We start from the raw sequence: 19,191 nt of genomic DNA, 5'->3' as shown, positions 1-19,191 counted from the left end.
CCTCATTATGTTTTAATGGAATAACCCTGAGTACATCAGGCCAAGTTGCATTCATTAACATTATATTGTGCCATACAAGAACATGCTGCAATGAGAAGTTTAGGCCAAATCAAGTGCATTCACATTATAATCTGCAATACAATAATGCACTGCAATGAGTACATGAGACCATGTCAATTGCGTTTCTAGTTTTTCCTATATAAAAATATGTTGTAATGAGTACTAGAAGCCAAATCAAGTGTACTCACATTCATTTTTGCCATAAAAGAAAGTATGACTATGAGTACTTGAGTCAAAGTTGAGTGTATTCACAATACTTTTTGCCATACAAAAACATGCTGCAGTGATAAGTTAAGGCCAAGCCTGCCACTTTAGAATACTTGAGTCCTAAATTTGGTACTCCTGAAATATATTGCTTTTATTGCAAATTCATTGCCATTCTCACCGTCATCTGTATGTTTTGCATTCCCTAGGCATCCATCAGCAGATATATACAATAACATGGCTCCATTTGGAGGCAGTTCCTTGAAGCCAGAAGAAAGGAATGTGTTGAGCTGGCTGTATGTGGGTTTGTACAGGAGGTACTTGTGAGGGTTCTCGCGCTTGTTTGGTTTATCTCCATTCTCCTACAAAAATTACAATACAAAATTATATCAAAGCATTGACAATCCAAATGACTTAGTGGATTCTGACAATATGGTACATTAAACAGGATGAACAAAAATTGTGAGATATTTAAAATCATGTTTCTTTTCATTATGATCATAAGCAAAAATGCAAATAACCCTCAAAATACATGTAATTTGCAACAAATATTTTATGTCTCTTCTCTTCTTCTCTGTATCTTGCCAGCATATTGATTGTGTGTGTGTTAGTGTTTTGGATTTTTAACGTAGCTTCAACAATTTTGCAGTCATATCGCTACAATGTCTGCAGTGTGGCAGATTATAGTGATGTCTAGCACTGGGGCATCATGCCGCAGACATGTAGCATGATGTCCCACCCAGTCAAATTATCCTGATACCAGGCCGACCAGTCCTAACACTAATCTCTTAATGCTGAGCGCCTAGTGAGGCAGCTGTAAGTACCATTTTTAGAAGTCTTTGGCATGACTCGCTTGGGGTATGAACCCACAACATCCTGCATCCGAGGTGGACGCTCTAACCACCAGGCCAATTTAGCAGTCTGCAAGTAAACTGACACTATATAAAATATTTATTATCAAAATATTTAAGCAGCTACCATTTTTTTGGTCATTTTCCACGGAAATGTTCTATTAAGTACCACAAAGCTGTCAAAATATGTCAAGGGATATAAACCACTGAATCTAATCATTTCCTCGTAAAACTGGAATTTGAGTTTTGTCACTTGAACTACAATCTGACTGGACAATTAAAGGCCTAAATACCAACAGAGTTAGGTTTTGAAAAGATACTATAGCCAGAAACACAAACTTTGTTGTAAAGAAGAATGGACACCATACCATATAATTAGATCAATCCAAAAGAAGTAAAACACAATTAAAGCTGTTGGTAGCTTCTTGAAAATGAACATCTGGGGCACATTTATTCCAAGAATTTTAGTCTATTTATAAAGAGGCAACTATGAGAAAAAATTTACAAACTGAAAGTCTTGACCAAAAACCTATTCAAGTCCTAAACAAAGATCATTTTCACTGCCAAAGCTAAGTGTTTTTTAAATGTAATGTCTTGATTATGACTGCATATCAGGTTCTAACAACTGATACAACACAATCAATAGCTCCATTTTTAGCATCATAATGGTCTTTTTCAAGTGGAAGAAATCAGAGAGGGTAGGCCAGTTGCTTGGCTTTCTCATGGCACTTTCAACCTACTTCTTGCTATAATGTGTTGAGAAAATGGTAGCCATGTTTCCCAAGGAGTTTGTTTGGGTATGTATCAAATATGTGACAATTGAAATACAAGTCCAATTCTCTTGAAGACACCAGATAACCTGCAGAAAACCACTGAACTTGAGATTGGTTACTACATATCTTTTTATACTACAAAAGTATCTCACATTGTGTAATACAAAATCTTTGTTCACCTGCAGCTATACTACCTGCTGTTAACTCTGAAAAAATTGTATTCAGGATTTTCGTCATTATGACAATTACTGCTACTAAACTTTAATAAGATTACTAACATAAAAATTTTCTTTATTTAGAAAATCAGCAAAAATGACCACTGCATTTCCCCGTGTGTACTATAGTAGAAAAGTACATTCTGAAACACATTAATTATGAAACTCAAGCTCAAAGTTTAAAGTCCTAAGTTTTACTGTTCTGTATCTTGTTCCTACAGTGAGTTATTATCATGAAACTTTAAGAATTTCTTGTTCATTAATAAGCATGTTCAATTTCAATACTGTAGATGCATCTCTCATGTCACATCTGTCTTGTTGAGACTTTGTTGTGATCATTCAGCAAAAATAGATCTGAGTTTACATGGTATAAACTCACAAATGGAGGCCTCCCTGGTGCAGGAGAAGCATCAAATATTTGATTGGTCAGATCTTCTTGTGGTTCCCTCTCTAGTGTCTGCAGCATTCGAAACATGTCCAGTGTCAACTCGCTGAACTTCACCTACAAATGAAAATATTACAAGATATCACAATTTATTACATCCATGCAACAAAAGTACATGTAAATTTGTGCCTAGGTAAGAAACTGAAGTCGATCATTAAAAAAAGGTTGTAACAACTGAAACACTTGATATTGTTTTTCCTGATACTGGATTCCAAGAAACCATCATGTTTTTCAACATTTACAAATTCTGATGGAAATTATATTTGGGGAGGGAGAGAGAATATAAGTAAATGGTTGTAAATTATCTGCTTTTTCAAGCAGAACTTGGCATTTATTTTTTTATAACATCACTATATTTACACTGGAGAAAGCCCTTATAAAAATGAATGAAAATTACAATGAAAAATAATCAATGCTAATCAGACAAGCTTAAGAAGCTGTTTGCAAAGACCGAAAACTTTTGTCAGACACAGTTAGTTTCATCTGAATTTTACTCAACACTTACATAGTTACAACAAGCATTTTGTATGGCACATTTACTGCTATAATGAAAATCATTGCAAATGTAGACACTGCTCAAGGATGGCTCAGAAGATTTTTACAGCTCTTTCAAGAATATATTCTGAATTTCCTATTATCAATTTTCCATGGTTAAGGGTTAAGAGGCATTGAAAATGTAAAGAGTATCCATTTCTTACATCATTATGTAATGGACAATAAAACAGTAATGTATCACAGTACCAGTGGTGCCACAGTTGGGCTAAGTACTGTGTAGAATATTCTGATTTAAAGTTTGCAATACACTATCAACAAGTCCGAGGCCAGTGTCAAAGATCAGGGCTGTTCCTTTCCATTCCAGCTGAATGACTAGTATGCAGGGATGATTGTTAAGTAAGGCAAGCGAAATAAGGTCCAAGATCTTGAAGGGCTAACAAAAACAGATGAAAAATAAATTGCTGAGACTTAGTTCTGGCATGGCAAGTTACTTTTCTTCAAACACATTCACATGCAAATTTTCATATGTAAATGATACAGTGTCCAAGAAACCAATGTGTATTCAATAGATAGCTGCAAATACACAAGTCATTCATGCATAACATCAGGCCCAAGTTCATGAGGATATAACAAATGATGAGTTGACGTCACTCAAGCAAAACTTTGGTTACAATGACCTACTTTTCCTGAGGCTGTGTTATTCTAAGATGCATCTTCACACCAATCTGCATGTGCAGGTGAAACATATTCCAAGACATTAAAGTCAAAATGTGTGTAAGATTTAGATTTTTAATGTAGCTTCAATTTTTTTATTGTCATATCACTACAATGTCTGCAGTGTGGCAGTTTATAGTGATGTCTATCACTGTGGCATCAAGCTGCAGGCATGTAGCATGATGTCCCACCCAGTCTCATTATCCTGACATCAGGCCAACCAGTCCTAACCCTAACCTCTTAATGCTAAGTGTCAAGCGAGGCAGCTGCTAATACCATTTCTGTAAGTCTTTGGTAAGATTCAAGCAGAGATCAACCCCATGACCTTCCACATCTGAGGCAGACATTCTAACCACTAGGCCACTGGAGTGGTCGGCAAAACAAATGAATAAAGGAATAAATGAATAAACACACAAACACATGAGCAAAAAGTCACATTCCCTACCAATATTTTTAGCAAAATGCCACATCCCCTACCAATATTTTGAGGTGATAATAACCTATGTTTGCAAAAATTTAATGTGGCCCTGTATGGCTGACTGGTCTAAAGTGTTCACCTTAAAATATAACTGACATCTCGTCTCTGTCACGCTTGGCCAATGTGGGCATGTGAGAAGGCTGCCAGTAGCTTACGGTGGGTCAGTGGTTGTTACTATATTTTTCCTAGGTTCCTCCTCAACCAGTTATACTGGCCATCATGTATGACCTATTTTGCACTGGCATTAAAACCTAAACCACAACAAAGATTTAGAAGATGCAAAAACCATATCTGCAGTTAAAAAAAACACCCGTTTATTTGGACAAAACAATCCAATAATAATAATATGGAACAATCAACACTTGTACTTGTGAAGAAGGAATGTGCAGATATAACCAAGAGGTGCTGTCTCTCTTTTATTTATTTCTTGCAGTAATATGCCTATAGTCTATGGTCTATTAAATGTAACATGTAATAGTAATACATTCCAATGGCAATACATAGACAACAAAAATACAACATAATGCAAGATAATGAAATTCATCTGCTCCATTACAGTGGATGATCTCAATGCTTGGTTGTAACAACTGTGGTATAATGATAACAGACAGCTGTAATGGCCAACAATAGTCTAAGACAAATGTAACACTGAACCACAACACCTGATAGCATCTGTAATGAAGATTTTCGGTACTTGATAACAATGAAAACAACTATCCTACAATTACAATTAATTGGGTATACTGTTGCAGAAGTAATATACCCATTGTCAAAATATTAATAGCAGTAGCTTTTGTTTTCAATGTTCTTGTTGGTGATGATTCTAAAATAGGAGTCTGTAGAATTCATTGTAAAAAAGGGAAATAACTCTTACAAAAATCCTAGAAGCAGAGTGGTTCCTTGAAATACTGTTATTGTTGTTGTTGCTATAGGGTTTAATGCCATTTTTCAGCACAAGATAGGCTACACATGGCAGCCAGTATTAATGGTGGAGGAAGAACCCGGGAAAACCCCAGAAAGAACCACTGACCCACGAGAAACTACCGGCAAGCTTTCTCACATATCCACATTGGCCGAGCCCAAGACTTGAACACACGCAGGCAGAAGTGAGATGGCAGTGATCCGTGATGGAGAGCGCTTTAGACCACTCGGCCACTCTGGGCCTCTCCTTGAAATGCACAACTTTGTATGATGATCATAATATTTCCCCAAGTTTCATGGTAGTCCAATGAAATCTGTCACATTGGTAGTACAAGATTCTGTCATAAACTGCATGAAACGAGTCCAAAATGACAAGAATTTGCAGAAACATTAGATCTGAAGATACGTGCAGACTCAATCGATGACCAAAATAATTACCAAGTTTCATGGCAGTCCATTAAAATCTGTAGGACTTGTTATGCTAATGAGATTGTGTGCTGGAAGGAAGGAACAAAGGAAGATGCAAAGCTGCACATAGAATTTAGTAAACGCAGGCACTGTTCCCCTCTAAAGTTCAAAAATGGGAATCCAATCTGAGAAAAAAGAAGCCAATTTTGGTCATAGTTGGGGGTATAAAAGGTAACTAAAAATGAAAGCAGAAAATGAGCAAGTTTTAAAGTATTCCTATTTTGACTGATATTAAATTATGAAATGCAAATTCCATATTCTCTTTCATGTTTAAAAGTTTTGATTTTTATTATCTTTCTACATTTGCAAGTAAAGGACACAAATGGGCTGCATTTCCACCATACAATTACTTGTACATTCATCCTTAAGATCTGAAATAGTACTTAATGCTTGAACTTTGCTGTAAAATAAAAGTGAAATGAAGAATGTATAACACATCTGGCGCAGTGGTGGCTCAGTTGTTAGCATGCCCGACTCAAGACCAAAATGTAAGTGTTCAAATCATACCATCAGACCAGCCTGGGTCAGTTACCATGATGTATCCTTGGACAAAGCACTTTACTCCAACTGCCTTGGTATTAAATACCAGTTGTGTTGCTGTGCCATAAAATACCAAACCAAACCAACTATAAATCGAGAAGGGACTCGTTCTTATTGAAAATGTAACAACGAACTGAGTCAACGTCATCATGCAATGACATTACCATCATTAGTGTCTACTTCTGATCATTCAAATTTATCAACAAAAAAAGGTACAGATTTCAATCTCTTGGCGCATTATGTGATGGTAATATGACAAAATAAGATGTCAATAATGACATGTATGATGGGGAAGAGGGGTGGGAGTTTATGTCTTACTGTAATCAGTGCCTTAAACTCTATCCCAACACTGTATAAAGGAAAACTGGATTTTCACACAAATCTCACATAGTTGGCAGCTCATATTAACACTGTCACACAGCTTAAGAGTCTAACTGCTTTCTTTATATTATAGTTACTTTGATACTTCTATCCTTTTTAAGCGAATCCAGGCAAAATGTAACAGTTGCATTTTTCAAAATATCTTTTCACTGTTTCAGTACTTTGAAGAGTGGTGGTACCTGAAGAATGCAACAGTTGGCTGAACTTGGGTTGCAATTTCCTTAACAATAACAAATGTCTAAATACTTCAGCCTATGTTATTAAATATTTTTTTTTTGGTAAAGAAACTCGACCTTATAGTTCAACCAAATTCAACATTCCTCTGCTACCATAAATCTTTGACCACGTGAAAGGGTAGTCCACAACAGCAACACTGTACAGGAGCTAAGAGTGTTAATTCCACCTATTTGGGAAATAAAATGCACATGCTTCATGAAGTTTTGCATCAAATCCTTATTTCGAGCTAATTTATGCCCCCAGATAATAAACAATTGTTAACGAAATTCTCAATTTTAGTGGAATCTTCACAATCCTAGTTGCAACCAAGTAGATGTTCATGGTTTCTTATATACTGCCACCTCTACGATGCAACTGAGAATCAGTGCATCATAATGGTATGAACATTTATGACATTATACTGTGGATTAAACTGCTACAATTTTCAATTTCCAACACAACAGAAAGGCATGCAACATTAGCAGGTCTTGCAGAATTGGCAATGCCATTAATGAAGTGTGAGTGTTAATATACAATATGAAGGAACCCTATCCAGGGAGAGTTAACTACAGCAAAATTGGGATAAACTCCACCCCTATAGTTAGGGAAGACTGTGACCTTTATCTGATTTCCACTTAACATCTGACATCTACTTTTTAATTGGGCTCTCTGCTTCATCTCTTGATGCAAATCCTGCCCACCTGTTCATGGCAGTTGCCCACGATGATGATTTCTTGAAGAGTAAAAAATACATGTGTTCCCTTTTCTAGTGGTGGGGTGTTCAAAGGTGTAAGACGGTAGGACAGCACAATTGAAGAAGAGTCTACATCTACAACATTAATCAGGTTATCTGCCTGAAAGAAGAAAAAAAAGAAATGTGAACTATTTTGAATAAATATAAAATAAATGCATAGCAGTGTATGCATCTATATACTAAATGTACTCTGACAAAAGTCCAGATAAGTCATATTATGCACAGACAGATATGGGTCTATGCATTTGGTTTGAGGCAATCACTAGAAAATGCAACACAGACCCTGATTTAACTCTGCATTTTTGATGGCGTATCAGGGATTGTATTGTTTGCAGTTGAACTTGACTTATAGGATACAAGTATATACAGTATTATACACTGACAATGACTAAATATGCATCTAAACATTTTAAATGCATTCAGATTATAAAAAATTCTTTCATTTTAAGTGATTCATGTGATGTGGCAAGTCTATTACACTTTCCATAAGCACGAGCCATGTTTTATTATCAATCAATGTAAACTATGTTATCGTAACAAATTCTGATATTCTGTTCATGTACATAACTTAAAAAGTATGAGAACACTTACTCACATTGAGAGATTTATTCAAACTTTCAAACTGTCTTTGTCATTAAGCTGCCAGAAACATTCTAAACAGCATTATTGATATCTTATAATTAAAACTGAATCTCTTATCATAAATACCAAATAAAATTGTGAAAAAAGCTTTTACTTTCAAACCACATAATAAAATACACAATTTATGAATTTCTTATGTACAGCTCTCTCTCTCTCTCTCTCTCTCTCTCTCTCTCTCTCTATATATATATATATATATAACCATTCATAAAGTTCCTCTATTTAATTGATAATTTGCCAGCATGCTCTATACAGAACCTTTTCCAAAGATAAACTCAGAAATAACTTAATCACCAAGATGACAAACACCAACTGTAATGGACCTTGTAAGAAATTTGCATGGCATGATAGGTTTGATAAACTGGAAGGCAAAATAATGCTCTATTTTTGTGTATCAGCTGTTACAAGCATGCATAACTGGCATAATATTAAAAATTATTGCTAAAGCGCTAAAACCATGAAATGACAGCATAAGAGAGTATTTCAACCAGATGTTGTATAATTGTTGCAAGCCTTTTTCAGGCCAGACTCAGCTAAAGAGCACACTAGGATTAGTAATCCCTGTAGGCCAGACTTGGCTAAAGAGCACACTAGGATTAGTAATTCCTGTAGGCCAGACTCAGCTAAAAAGCAGACTAGGATCAGTAATCCCTGTAGGCCAGACTCAGCTAAAGAGCACACTATGATTAGTAATCCCTGTAGGCCAGACTCAGCTAAAGAGAACACTATGATTAGTAATCCCTGTAGGTCAGACTCAGCTAAAGAGCACACTAGGATTAGTAATCCCTGTAGGCCAGACTCAGCTGAAGAGCACACTAGGATTAGTAATCCCTGTAGGCCAGACTCGGCTAAAGAGCACACTAGGATTAGTAATCCCCGTAGGCCAGACTCAGCTAAAGAGCACACTAGGATTAGTAATCCCTGTAGGCCAGACTCGGCTAAAGAGCACACTAGGATTAGTAATCCCTGTAGGCCAGACTCAGCTAAAGAGCACACTAGGATTAGTAATCCCTGTAGGCCAGACTCGGCTAAAGAGCACACTAGGATTAGTAATCCCTGTAGGTTCAAGAACATGACCTAACTTGTAATAGTTGAAAGAACCCAGGTATCAATGACAATTTTCACTTGAGATGACAACAACAAAAATCAAACCAATTCAAATTTTGTTTCTTGGCCAATGAAATTTAAATTATGTAGCCCCACACATTTCCTATTTTTCTCTTTCAAATACATATGCCATGCAAAAAATACACATAAGTGCATACCTGCCAACATTAATACATACTTCTGATCATGATTGTTTATGCTGTCAGAAATGGCTCCATTGACTGACCGGTGTCTGAATGGGTCACTTTAATTGCCATTCAGGTGACATAATTGATGCACTTTATTTCTGCTGCTCTAAAATATTTTATAATAAAATTTAATCATTTCGTCTTCCACAAGTTTTACCCATTATCTTTGCCAATTTCTGATAAGGTCCATTTTCAAGCTCTGTGCCATAAAACACTATTTTAGGTCCTAATTTTATGTTTATCCAAACTAGGGCTGTAGTCTGGCAATGGTTTGGTTTCCAGTGTTTTATAGCACATCAGCACATGACAGTATACTGTGCCCAAGCAAGAAGAGTAAAACGCCTTGCCCTATTACACACCACAGCAGTCAACCCATGCTGACCAAATGGTAGGATCTCAACCTGGACTCTACTGTTTGCATGTCCAATACTCTGATCACTCAGCCACCATGGCCATGTCAATCATTTCTTTAGGTTACTTTTGATGCGCATATCTGACCCGATTAAACCATAATTTTGGATTCATATATACAGGGTTATTAGCATATTTCTTTCAAAACATTTAAGGTTTTTTCAAGGTTTTTCCAGGTTTAAAATCATGTTTTTCAATGGTCTTACATTAATTTTAAAGGATACATCAATGAAACTATGTAAACACAACTTAATACTTACTACTAAGGAACATTTCTTGCAAATGTATTATAAAAAAACAACAACATGAAGTCAATAGTATGATCATTGATATCATTACCATTAATACTAAACATCATACATCTGGGCATTAGAATAATGTAGTCACTGAACAATGTTCATTTTACTGTCTACACTACACTACTTACAAAGTCCAAAATATTTTAGAATGAATTTTTCAGTTCTTGTAGCTTCTCATCAATCTGTTTTTCAAGAGCTCCAAGTTCAGTGATTTTATCCTTAACACTTTTCCTCAAACTATTTGATGTGATGATAAAGGAAATTTTCCTATGAGTCTGCTTTCAATGCATAGTTGTTGTTGTTGTTGTTGTTTAACGCCATTTTTCAGCACACGATAGGCTATACATGGCGGCCAGTATTAACAGTGGAGGAAGAACCTGGGAAATCCCCAGAAAGAACCACCAACCCTCGAGAAGCTACTGGCAAGCTTTCTCACATACCCACATTGGTCGAATCCGAGACTTGAACCCACGCAGACAGAGGTGAGATGGCAGTGATCCGTAACAGAGAGCACTTTAGACCACTCGGCCACTCGGGGCCCCTTCAATGCATAGTCATCAGCAGCAGCTGTCATTGTCTCAATGTCTTTTTCATTACATGCTTTTCTTCTTCACTGACCCCCCATAAAACAAACATAAAGAAAGATATGTTTTATTTATGTTATCACATATAAAAACAGCATATGGATATTTTAAACTATGTCATATTATATTCATATTTCTCTCAGCTTGGCTGTATTCTATATTTTTTGATTTGTCATGTTCATTGCACTTATTTTCTGTCCTATTCCACTCAATCAAAAATAGAACCGGATGATACTAATTTCATAATTAAGACTTTACTCAGTTTCTATTTTAAAATTTTAATCTCTTTGATCACAGATACCTCTTTTGCAAAAACAATTTCATGCTGAAGGCTTTGCATTTTGCCATATTAATTGCAATGGGTGGGTTTTTTTTTTTCAAGCTGCATGTGACTGAAAAGCACTCTCTCCAATTGCATGCAAATCAATATACTTCTGGCATAATTTACATTTTGCAAAGCTCTCATAATCTGAACTTTAGACTTGTCTTTGTCTAGCCACCGAAGTCGGAATCCGCATCCAGACATTTCAAAGTGTACAAATGATTCTAACTTAAACCATGGCTACATCCAGGCTTTGTACAATCGGAAGTTCAAAATGGACGACTGCACAGTGGCCAGATGTGGAAATTTCAGTTCCGGCACAAACTTAGTGAGAAATTGTTTTGTTTTGGTTTTTTTGTTTTTAATTTTCCTTTTCCTTTTTATTTAAATCTGTAAAATGAAAACTATTTATTAATTTCTTTCAGTTTCAAGAAAATTAAGGCTTTTCAAGGTACCCAGACAATATTTTCAAATTTCAAAGTGTTTTCAAGGCCTTGTTGGACAAATTCATTTTTCAAGGATTTTCAAGGTCCGCTAAGGACACTATATTGAATGGTGCAAATGATGAATCTCCAAGCTTTAACTACCTACCTCTAGCTGCCAGTTGCTTGTTTGGCATTCTACAAAGACAGCAGAGTCAACTAAGAGTGAAATGTTGCATAGTAGTATATTAGGCAATAAACTTGATGGGCATTGCTGCCATATGTCTAACTGATGGCAGCAACCAAGCAGCTGTGCCATATATCATGTATCAATCAATGTATCAATTCAACAATAAATAAAAATAGAAAATTGTAAAGGTGTGCTCATATTACAGGGTTCATACAGATCTGGAGAGCTGAAATTAAATGAGTTTTCAATGACCAGTTTCCCGTTTTCAATGACTAGCGATGGCATCAAGGGTTCTGCTTCAGTTACAAATTTAAATACAACAGGTACAAATACAATACAAAAATAAATGTAATATTAAAGGGAAATGACATTTTAAAAGATAGTCATTGTAAACCAGATATTAATCATTGCACTTTAGCTTCTATACTTTCTTCTCCAGATGCACTCTGCTTTCACTTCAGATATGCTGCCAGGATTTTATCTAATGGTGGGGGGGACCCACTTGTTACAAAAATAAGGGGAGAGAAGTACAAAAATGAGAAAGAGGAGGAAATGGCCATAGTTCACTATATACATAACATTCTATAATTCTAAAAATAGCATGTCACAATTTTCTGGACTTTGAGATTTGCAAACATGTCAAAAATATAAGCAACTTTTACAGTGCCCAAAATTAAATAAATGTTTAATTTCCCTACATTTCTTCAAGTGAATTCAGAAAATTGATAAAACATATATCCCCATGTTTTTTCTATCTAGAATAGTTTGGCAGTAAATTGTCCCTAACTATACATTAGAATTCACTTTGCACTGATTTACTCCAAAAAGGAAACAAAATTCAGGTGAATCAAATAATATAAATCCGTGGCACTATTTATTGTTTCAAAAGCACTAATTTTTCTACCTGTAAACTGAATAGTAAATAAACTATCTAGAAAATACTTTAAAACACTCCTCAAGAATAAGGAGGGGTCAATAAGTGTTGTAAGCCCATAGATTGGTGCTAACATCGCCAACTGAATAGTCCAGAAGTTTACACCTCTAACGCTGCTGATCATACCTATTAAAATTACATATCTACTGTTTGAAAAGTTACAAATTTGTTATATGGTATGCCAAGATTGGTAAAAATGTTGACATACATTTCCAGTGTAACATATTTTCGAGCTTTCAAAATGACATTAATTTGGTTCTAATTATATGCATGACCAACTCAATTCAGAGCTCAATTTCAGTCAGCTGCATCAGCTAAAATTCTCACTTTTAAAACTTTTCTAGCTTCAATAATCTGATATAATTCATTCCTTTAAAATAAACTGCAATCAATATTGTCAGCCAGCAGGCCTATCTGCCGAACTGAATCATCTAAGATGAACCATGCTGGGACTGAGCCCTTCTGGATTGTCTAGGTAGGCCTAGCCCATATTTTAAACATGCATGTTCAAACTATGACAAAATGTCTTGTCCAGGACCCAGTGTGACAATTAAACTTATGGAAGTCAAAGAGTGTTAATGACATGATGTCAAAGGGGCGCTATCCATGATATCCAGTTACTTCACATGGATTACAATACTAGTAGAATTGCTAGCATGTGACAGAAAATCAAACAGTAGTTCCAATCATCACAGAACATAAAATAAATAAATGACTCGAAAATAAAATTTTCAATCACTTTTTATTTTTTTAAAGCAAAATCTCTAAAATTCTTGAAACAAGTAGAAGGCAACCAATTTTGAAATGAAAAGTTGACATTGGAGATGGGATGTGCTTTCTGATGGGGACAAAATAGCTGAATATACTCTTCTGGAGAAGAATTATTTAACCAGTATCATAATCTTTTTTATGTGTCAAATTAACATATGTTTAAGATTTTACTGACCAAATAATGTGTCAATGCTCTATGGCATTGCAATGTGTGATGTATGATTCTGTCGATCACAATACTCTGACATTACTATTCATGATGAATGATTCCACTGATGATGTGTCAACACTCTAGGACCTTGTTATGTGTACTGTAGGATTCTACTGAATACATGATGCATCAATATTCTATGAACTGCTACATGAGATTATTATTTTTATGATGTATTTGTAAATAATATTTAAATAGTAGTGACCAACTTCAATAAATGCTTTAATTTCTCCCAGCACTAGGTTCCACTCCATCTGATCCTCAGGTTCATATGTCGAGGTGTAATCATCTATTTGCTTAGCAAGTTCCTGAAATTATACACAAACCATCTTAAGTTCAAAATCTATTAAGATAAAGAAGAAACAGGAACTTCAAATGATACATTATGCCCAGCCAACAAAAGGAAAGTTGTTTTAATGAAATTTTTGCAGTATAATCTTAGTACATGTCAATTTATATACTACTTGTGCTTAGCCTCATACACTTGGTCCTGCATGGTCAGTTTATATATTACTTGTGTTCAGCTTTGTAGTCTTGGTCCAACACTGTCAATTTATATACTACTTTTGCCTAGCCTCATACTCTTGGTCCAACACTGTCAATTTATATACTACTTTTGCCTAGCCTCATACTCTTGGTCCAACACTGTCAATTTATATACTACTTTTGCCTAGCCTCATACTCTTGGTCCAACACTGTCAATTTATATACTACTTTTGCCTAGCCTCATACTCTTGGTCCAACACTGTCAATTTATATACTACTTTTGCCTAGCCTCATACTCTTGGTCCAGCACTGTCAACTGATATACTACTTATGCTTAGCCTAATACACATGGTCAAGCCCTGTCAGGTATATGCTATTTGTGCTTGGCCTAGTACCCTTAACTCTTTACCATCTGCAAGTACTTGCTGCCCTGGCTACTAAGCCTGATAAGCAGCCTGCCTTCTAGCAGCTGTTTGTAGGCTGAACCCCAGAGCATCATAATAGCTGCCTGAGTGAGAGCTTCTTGAGTTATTTACATTCTCTGTATCAATTTTGTCCCATGCAAACTATGTAATTTAATGAAAAATAAAATTTTAAACACTTACCAATGTTTTGTTCCACTCATTTCCACCAACAAGTACATATAATCCACAGGAATCATGGTTTATATTCACATATTTATAATAAAAAATATACCTCAATATATCTGTGTTTATAATGTATATTAGATTACTTTTCTCACCACTACTTTGCACACCAATGTGTCCACTATTTTATTACAGATTTGGTAATTTTTTATGATACTGCCTGAAGCACGTAAAAAGAAATCTATCTCCCTTGCATTTTCTTATAAAATAAATGCTGGCCCTGAAACTGCTGTAAAGTTGTCCACATTTACCGGTCTCACATGTTCCGACCAGATTTGATTGTCTCGCTTTTCAGATAAATCTGAAATGTCAGGTGTCGAAACAGGACTTATACTAATGTCCAATCCTTCATCTTGAATCTGGTTAAAATCAATATCATCACTTTCAAATCCTTCAAAACTTCCATCAGAATCGTCGTCAGAATATATGAATGTTGACATTTTGTTTTACTGTCATCACTGACCTCGTTTTCAATAGAATTTACCGCTTATATGCTGTAAAACTACTAATAAAATACGTTCATCATTTTATGTAAGGACTTTTTTCATTGGCTAAACATTATAAAAGAGAACGGATGTTTGTAATTTCATCCAATACAAAGCTTTAATATGAAACGTGTATATGCGTATCTGGGGTTTCCCAACCCTTGGCCAGAAATGCATGTATGAGCCAGCCGGGACAGAGAGTATTATTAGCAGCTTGTATGCGTCTCTGGGATTACAAGGCTATTTTTACGGTCGCATATATGCGTTAGCAGGAGGTAAAGAGTACTACTTAGGCTTACTATTTTCACAGTGACAAAACAATAGTGAATGCTGGTACTTCTAAGGAGCACATATACACACTATGCTTGACATGTATACAAAGTTAGGCCGAAATACCCTAAATCGTAAGAATTATGCTGCAGAAAGAAACTTTACTGACAGATCGTAAAGCTAAGGTGAACTAAATCTACTAGAATTTATCTTCAAGAAATGACAAAATACTTAACTAAATCGACAAGGCGAGGAACAAAATAATTTCATCTGGTTTCAGGCACTAATAGCCATTGTGGTTTCTGTTGTATGATGCAAAATGCAATGCTAACTTTTTTGAAGTATTGCATTTGTAAAATATTTTAAAAAATTCAGTAATAAAAAACTTTGCAAGTGGTATGTAAATAAAATCCAGTATGTATAGTCTACTCACCCTTACAAGATCTCTAACAAGTTTCATTTTCTTCAGTAACAAACACACTACAATGAACCTTGCGTAATACCTCAGTTTCTTCACCATCAAGTCAGGCCTGGAAGTATAAAGAGCATATAGACTGTGACAAATCTTGTACCTGAAAAGTAAGCAAGTGTTCCACCGAACCAAGTCCCACTTTCATAGAATGTCTCAGCTCTAAACAAAACCTCTATCCAAAATTTTGCATGCTGATTAAAATGTGATAAGATAACTGTGGTAGACTTACTTTTTGAAAAATGGTAGCTATTTGAGGACTTAGCATGCAGTGTTACACCTTGCTGAGCTGTCAAAGGGACATTATATCCACCTCTGTCATCCTATAATGATCATGATACATGTATAGGGATTTAATAAATTTTGAGGGATAATGGCAGTTTAAGGTGTGAAAATGTCTTCCAGCCAGGCTTGCTCAAGACTCAGCATCAAATATTAATAAACTGAACTTAAATTTAACTATCGGATATATTAAACTTTAAAGTGGGGTTAAACTTTTGAGTTGAGTATGTACTTGAGTTGACAGTTCCGTAAAAGCTGCACATGGCCCCACTTAAATAAAAGTCACAAACTCAAATGAGATTTTTGCTCAAAAAGCACCTCAGTTCTAAAATTTACTCAAAATGGCTTTCACAGAAAAGAACAAAATTGAAGTTTCTGGCTCAGATATCTGAGTCTGTTGTCATCCAATCTCACTTTGATTTAAAAATTGTCAACTGTCCCATTTTGTGATTCCTCATCAATGTTTTCTCTCCAAATACTTCCAAAAAAGGACAGTCTCAACAAGGAAATTCTTGAGATTAAAGATGTAAGAATTGATATTGTGATACTGAATGAAAACTGGCAAGATTTAAGGACTGCTGTACTCTGTCAATATAACACATCCAGTTTTGAAAGCAGAAGCAGTAAAAAGTGGAGGGTAGTGCTAATAATGACAATGTAGTGAATATTTGCAATGAAATTACAAGTATTAATTTTATCAAATTCAGTAACACAAATAATTGCAAATTCAGTTTTGTGACATAATATGTGGTCTGCTTTGTGAAATGTCAATAAAGATGAAGAGAGTGAGAGAAAGAATGTACAAAATGACAATTTTATACTAGTACCTGACAACTCTTGCAGTTGCAGATATTGTCATGGAATCTGAGCTATTTTGTACACGTATAGGTCCCACAGTTTTCCCGTTGGCATCTGTCCGCAATACCAGTGTACTTGAAATTGATATGAAATTTACACAATTATGTTCAACAGAACTTGAAACACAAAAGAAGATGGAGGGGGATTCTTAAGTTTGTACTTTCCCACATTTAATTAAAGTTTTCCTTCAAAATGTTGTTTCCATTTACAAATGCTTTTGTCCTGATGCACTATTTTATGCTCGTTTAAACCAAATTTTCTCTGGCAAACTGTCTCCCAAAAATCAAACCTTGCATTGTTTATGTACTGTTTTAAAAGTAGCCATTTGGGAGTTTTCAAAAACGATCATCAAATTATAGTGGTAGAAGCTTTCAATACAATCGTTCTCACTACAAAGTCTAACTTGATTATATTTTTGTCAGCCATATTACTTCCTAGTAATAGAAATACACTGACAATTTAATAAAACAGGATGATTCTTTTTTAACTGCTTCCTTTCTACATGAAAATTTAAAAGTGAAATTTGTGTAAAATGTACACAATTACATTGAATAAAAATGCAAAATATGACCTTATTTCTTGCCAGTTTTCTTTCTCTTTATCCCACACAGACCATTCTCTCATGTACATATAGACCATTTGGAAGATCAAAACTTTTATACGCTAATCCAAATTTTATTTAAAAAAAAACAATATAAACTCAAAACATTTCAAACAGAGATAGCAACATGTGCATTTACAGATCTTTCATGCCATTAAAAAGGCTCAAGTTTTTTCATGAAATGTTATTACAAGGGATAATTTTTAAACCTAATTTAAAAGTCTTTTTTCTTATGTTTCATTCAATAAATTTTCATAGATTCTAAAAGTCTGGTAGAATAAAAGATAAATAAGTTCACAATATCTTCCATTTTGTTTGGTTCAAAGGATTTGAATTTGTAAGAGTAACTAAACTGTTTCATTCACATTTTATCATCTATATTCTCGCAAGTCTTAATTCTGTCAATCTTTGGCTTTCAAAATATAAAAAAAGCTAACAAAACTACATCATCTCTTTTTCTTCCAAAGGTGGATAAGTGGTAGTGATGGTATTGCATGGTAGTAGTACTGAACAGCTCACATGATTTTTCAAAACCCCACGCATCGCGGTGGGAAACTTAATCCCATCAACTTTTACTCCACCTTATCGCTCTGCAGTGAGCAATAAATACCTAAAGGTTATCTATCATTGCACCACAGCAGACATGCTGATGAGAACAGCACCATTAATGATAGATGTCTGAACAGCCAATAAATGAAGACCACCCATGGAAAGACCAAAATGTCAAAAGTGATTTACAACCAGATACCATTTTAAGAATTACTCATCATTATTTCAATCATATATTTAAACAACAAAATAATTTCTAAAGTCTTGTATATTCAGTACATGTATATTTACAAATGGTTGATAGACTTCATTTTCCAAAAAAATTTATGCTTTTACTTTATTCAAAGAAATCTGATCAAATTTAAACTCCAACTTTATGAGAAAAACACCCTGTTGAGTTTTCTTAAAAGGCAAAATATTATCCTACTGTTACAGACGAAAAGAAATCCTCTGAGATATGGACAATTCCAAATTTACATGTACATCCACTTCTGTTTAAAAATAAACCAACGATTTATAATGAAATGTGAACCACATGTTTATTCCTGAATTTATAATGAAATGTGAACCACGTTTATTCCTGAATTTATTATGAAATGTGAACCATGTGCTTATTCCTGAATTTATTATGAAATGTGAACCATGTGTTTATTCTTTACGCAGTAATGGCACCATCATGAAGCTGAATATGCACAACTTTGAACTAGTTCAATTCTGACTGAATGTGTACTGTAAGGGACTGATCTTTTAATGGGCAATAATGATCTTTCCAACCCATTTATTTTTTTCCCTTTCACCACAAGATAAATTTGCTTAAAGAAAAATAAGGAACTGGAATCATTACTTTTTTATATTACAAACTGTTTTGTAAGCATTTAATTTGCCCCCACCCAATAAAATTAAATGACTTCTCCCAAATAAAGATTTGGTTTCAGCAAATGATGAAAT

The 19,191-nt window shown here is 34.9% G+C and overlaps 1 protein-coding gene across 1 annotated transcript in view; it reads right to left on the bottom strand.

The window, feature by feature from the left end:
• Positions 1–19,191, bottom strand: part of LOC149778337 (protein SCAI-like) — a 121,231-nt gene that overhangs the window by 37,458 nt on the left and 64,582 nt on the right. Inside the window, exons 5-10 of the mRNA XM_089939150.1 lie at positions 17,063–17,167; positions 15,918–16,014; positions 13,806–13,904; positions 7,463–7,615; positions 2,483–2,605; positions 446–626 (exon numbers count right to left, since the gene is read on the bottom strand). Coding sequence (XP_089795276.1) covers positions 446–626; positions 2,483–2,605; positions 7,463–7,615; positions 13,806–13,904; positions 15,918–16,014; positions 17,063–17,167 — 758 coding nt within the window. The remainder of the gene's footprint in view (positions 1–445; positions 627–2,482; positions 2,606–7,462; positions 7,616–13,805; positions 13,905–15,917; positions 16,015–17,062; positions 17,168–19,191) is intronic.

Source organism: Sinohyriopsis cumingii, chromosome 17 (genome assembly GCF_028554795.1).
Source record: "Sinohyriopsis cumingii isolate HCF-2022 chromosome 17, ASM2855479v2, whole genome shotgun sequence".
Taxonomy (NCBI): domain Eukaryota; kingdom Metazoa; phylum Mollusca; class Bivalvia; order Unionida; family Unionidae; genus Sinohyriopsis; species Sinohyriopsis cumingii.
The sequence above is the reverse complement of the archived record's forward strand: the minus strand, read 5'-3'. Positions and strand labels throughout refer to the sequence as shown.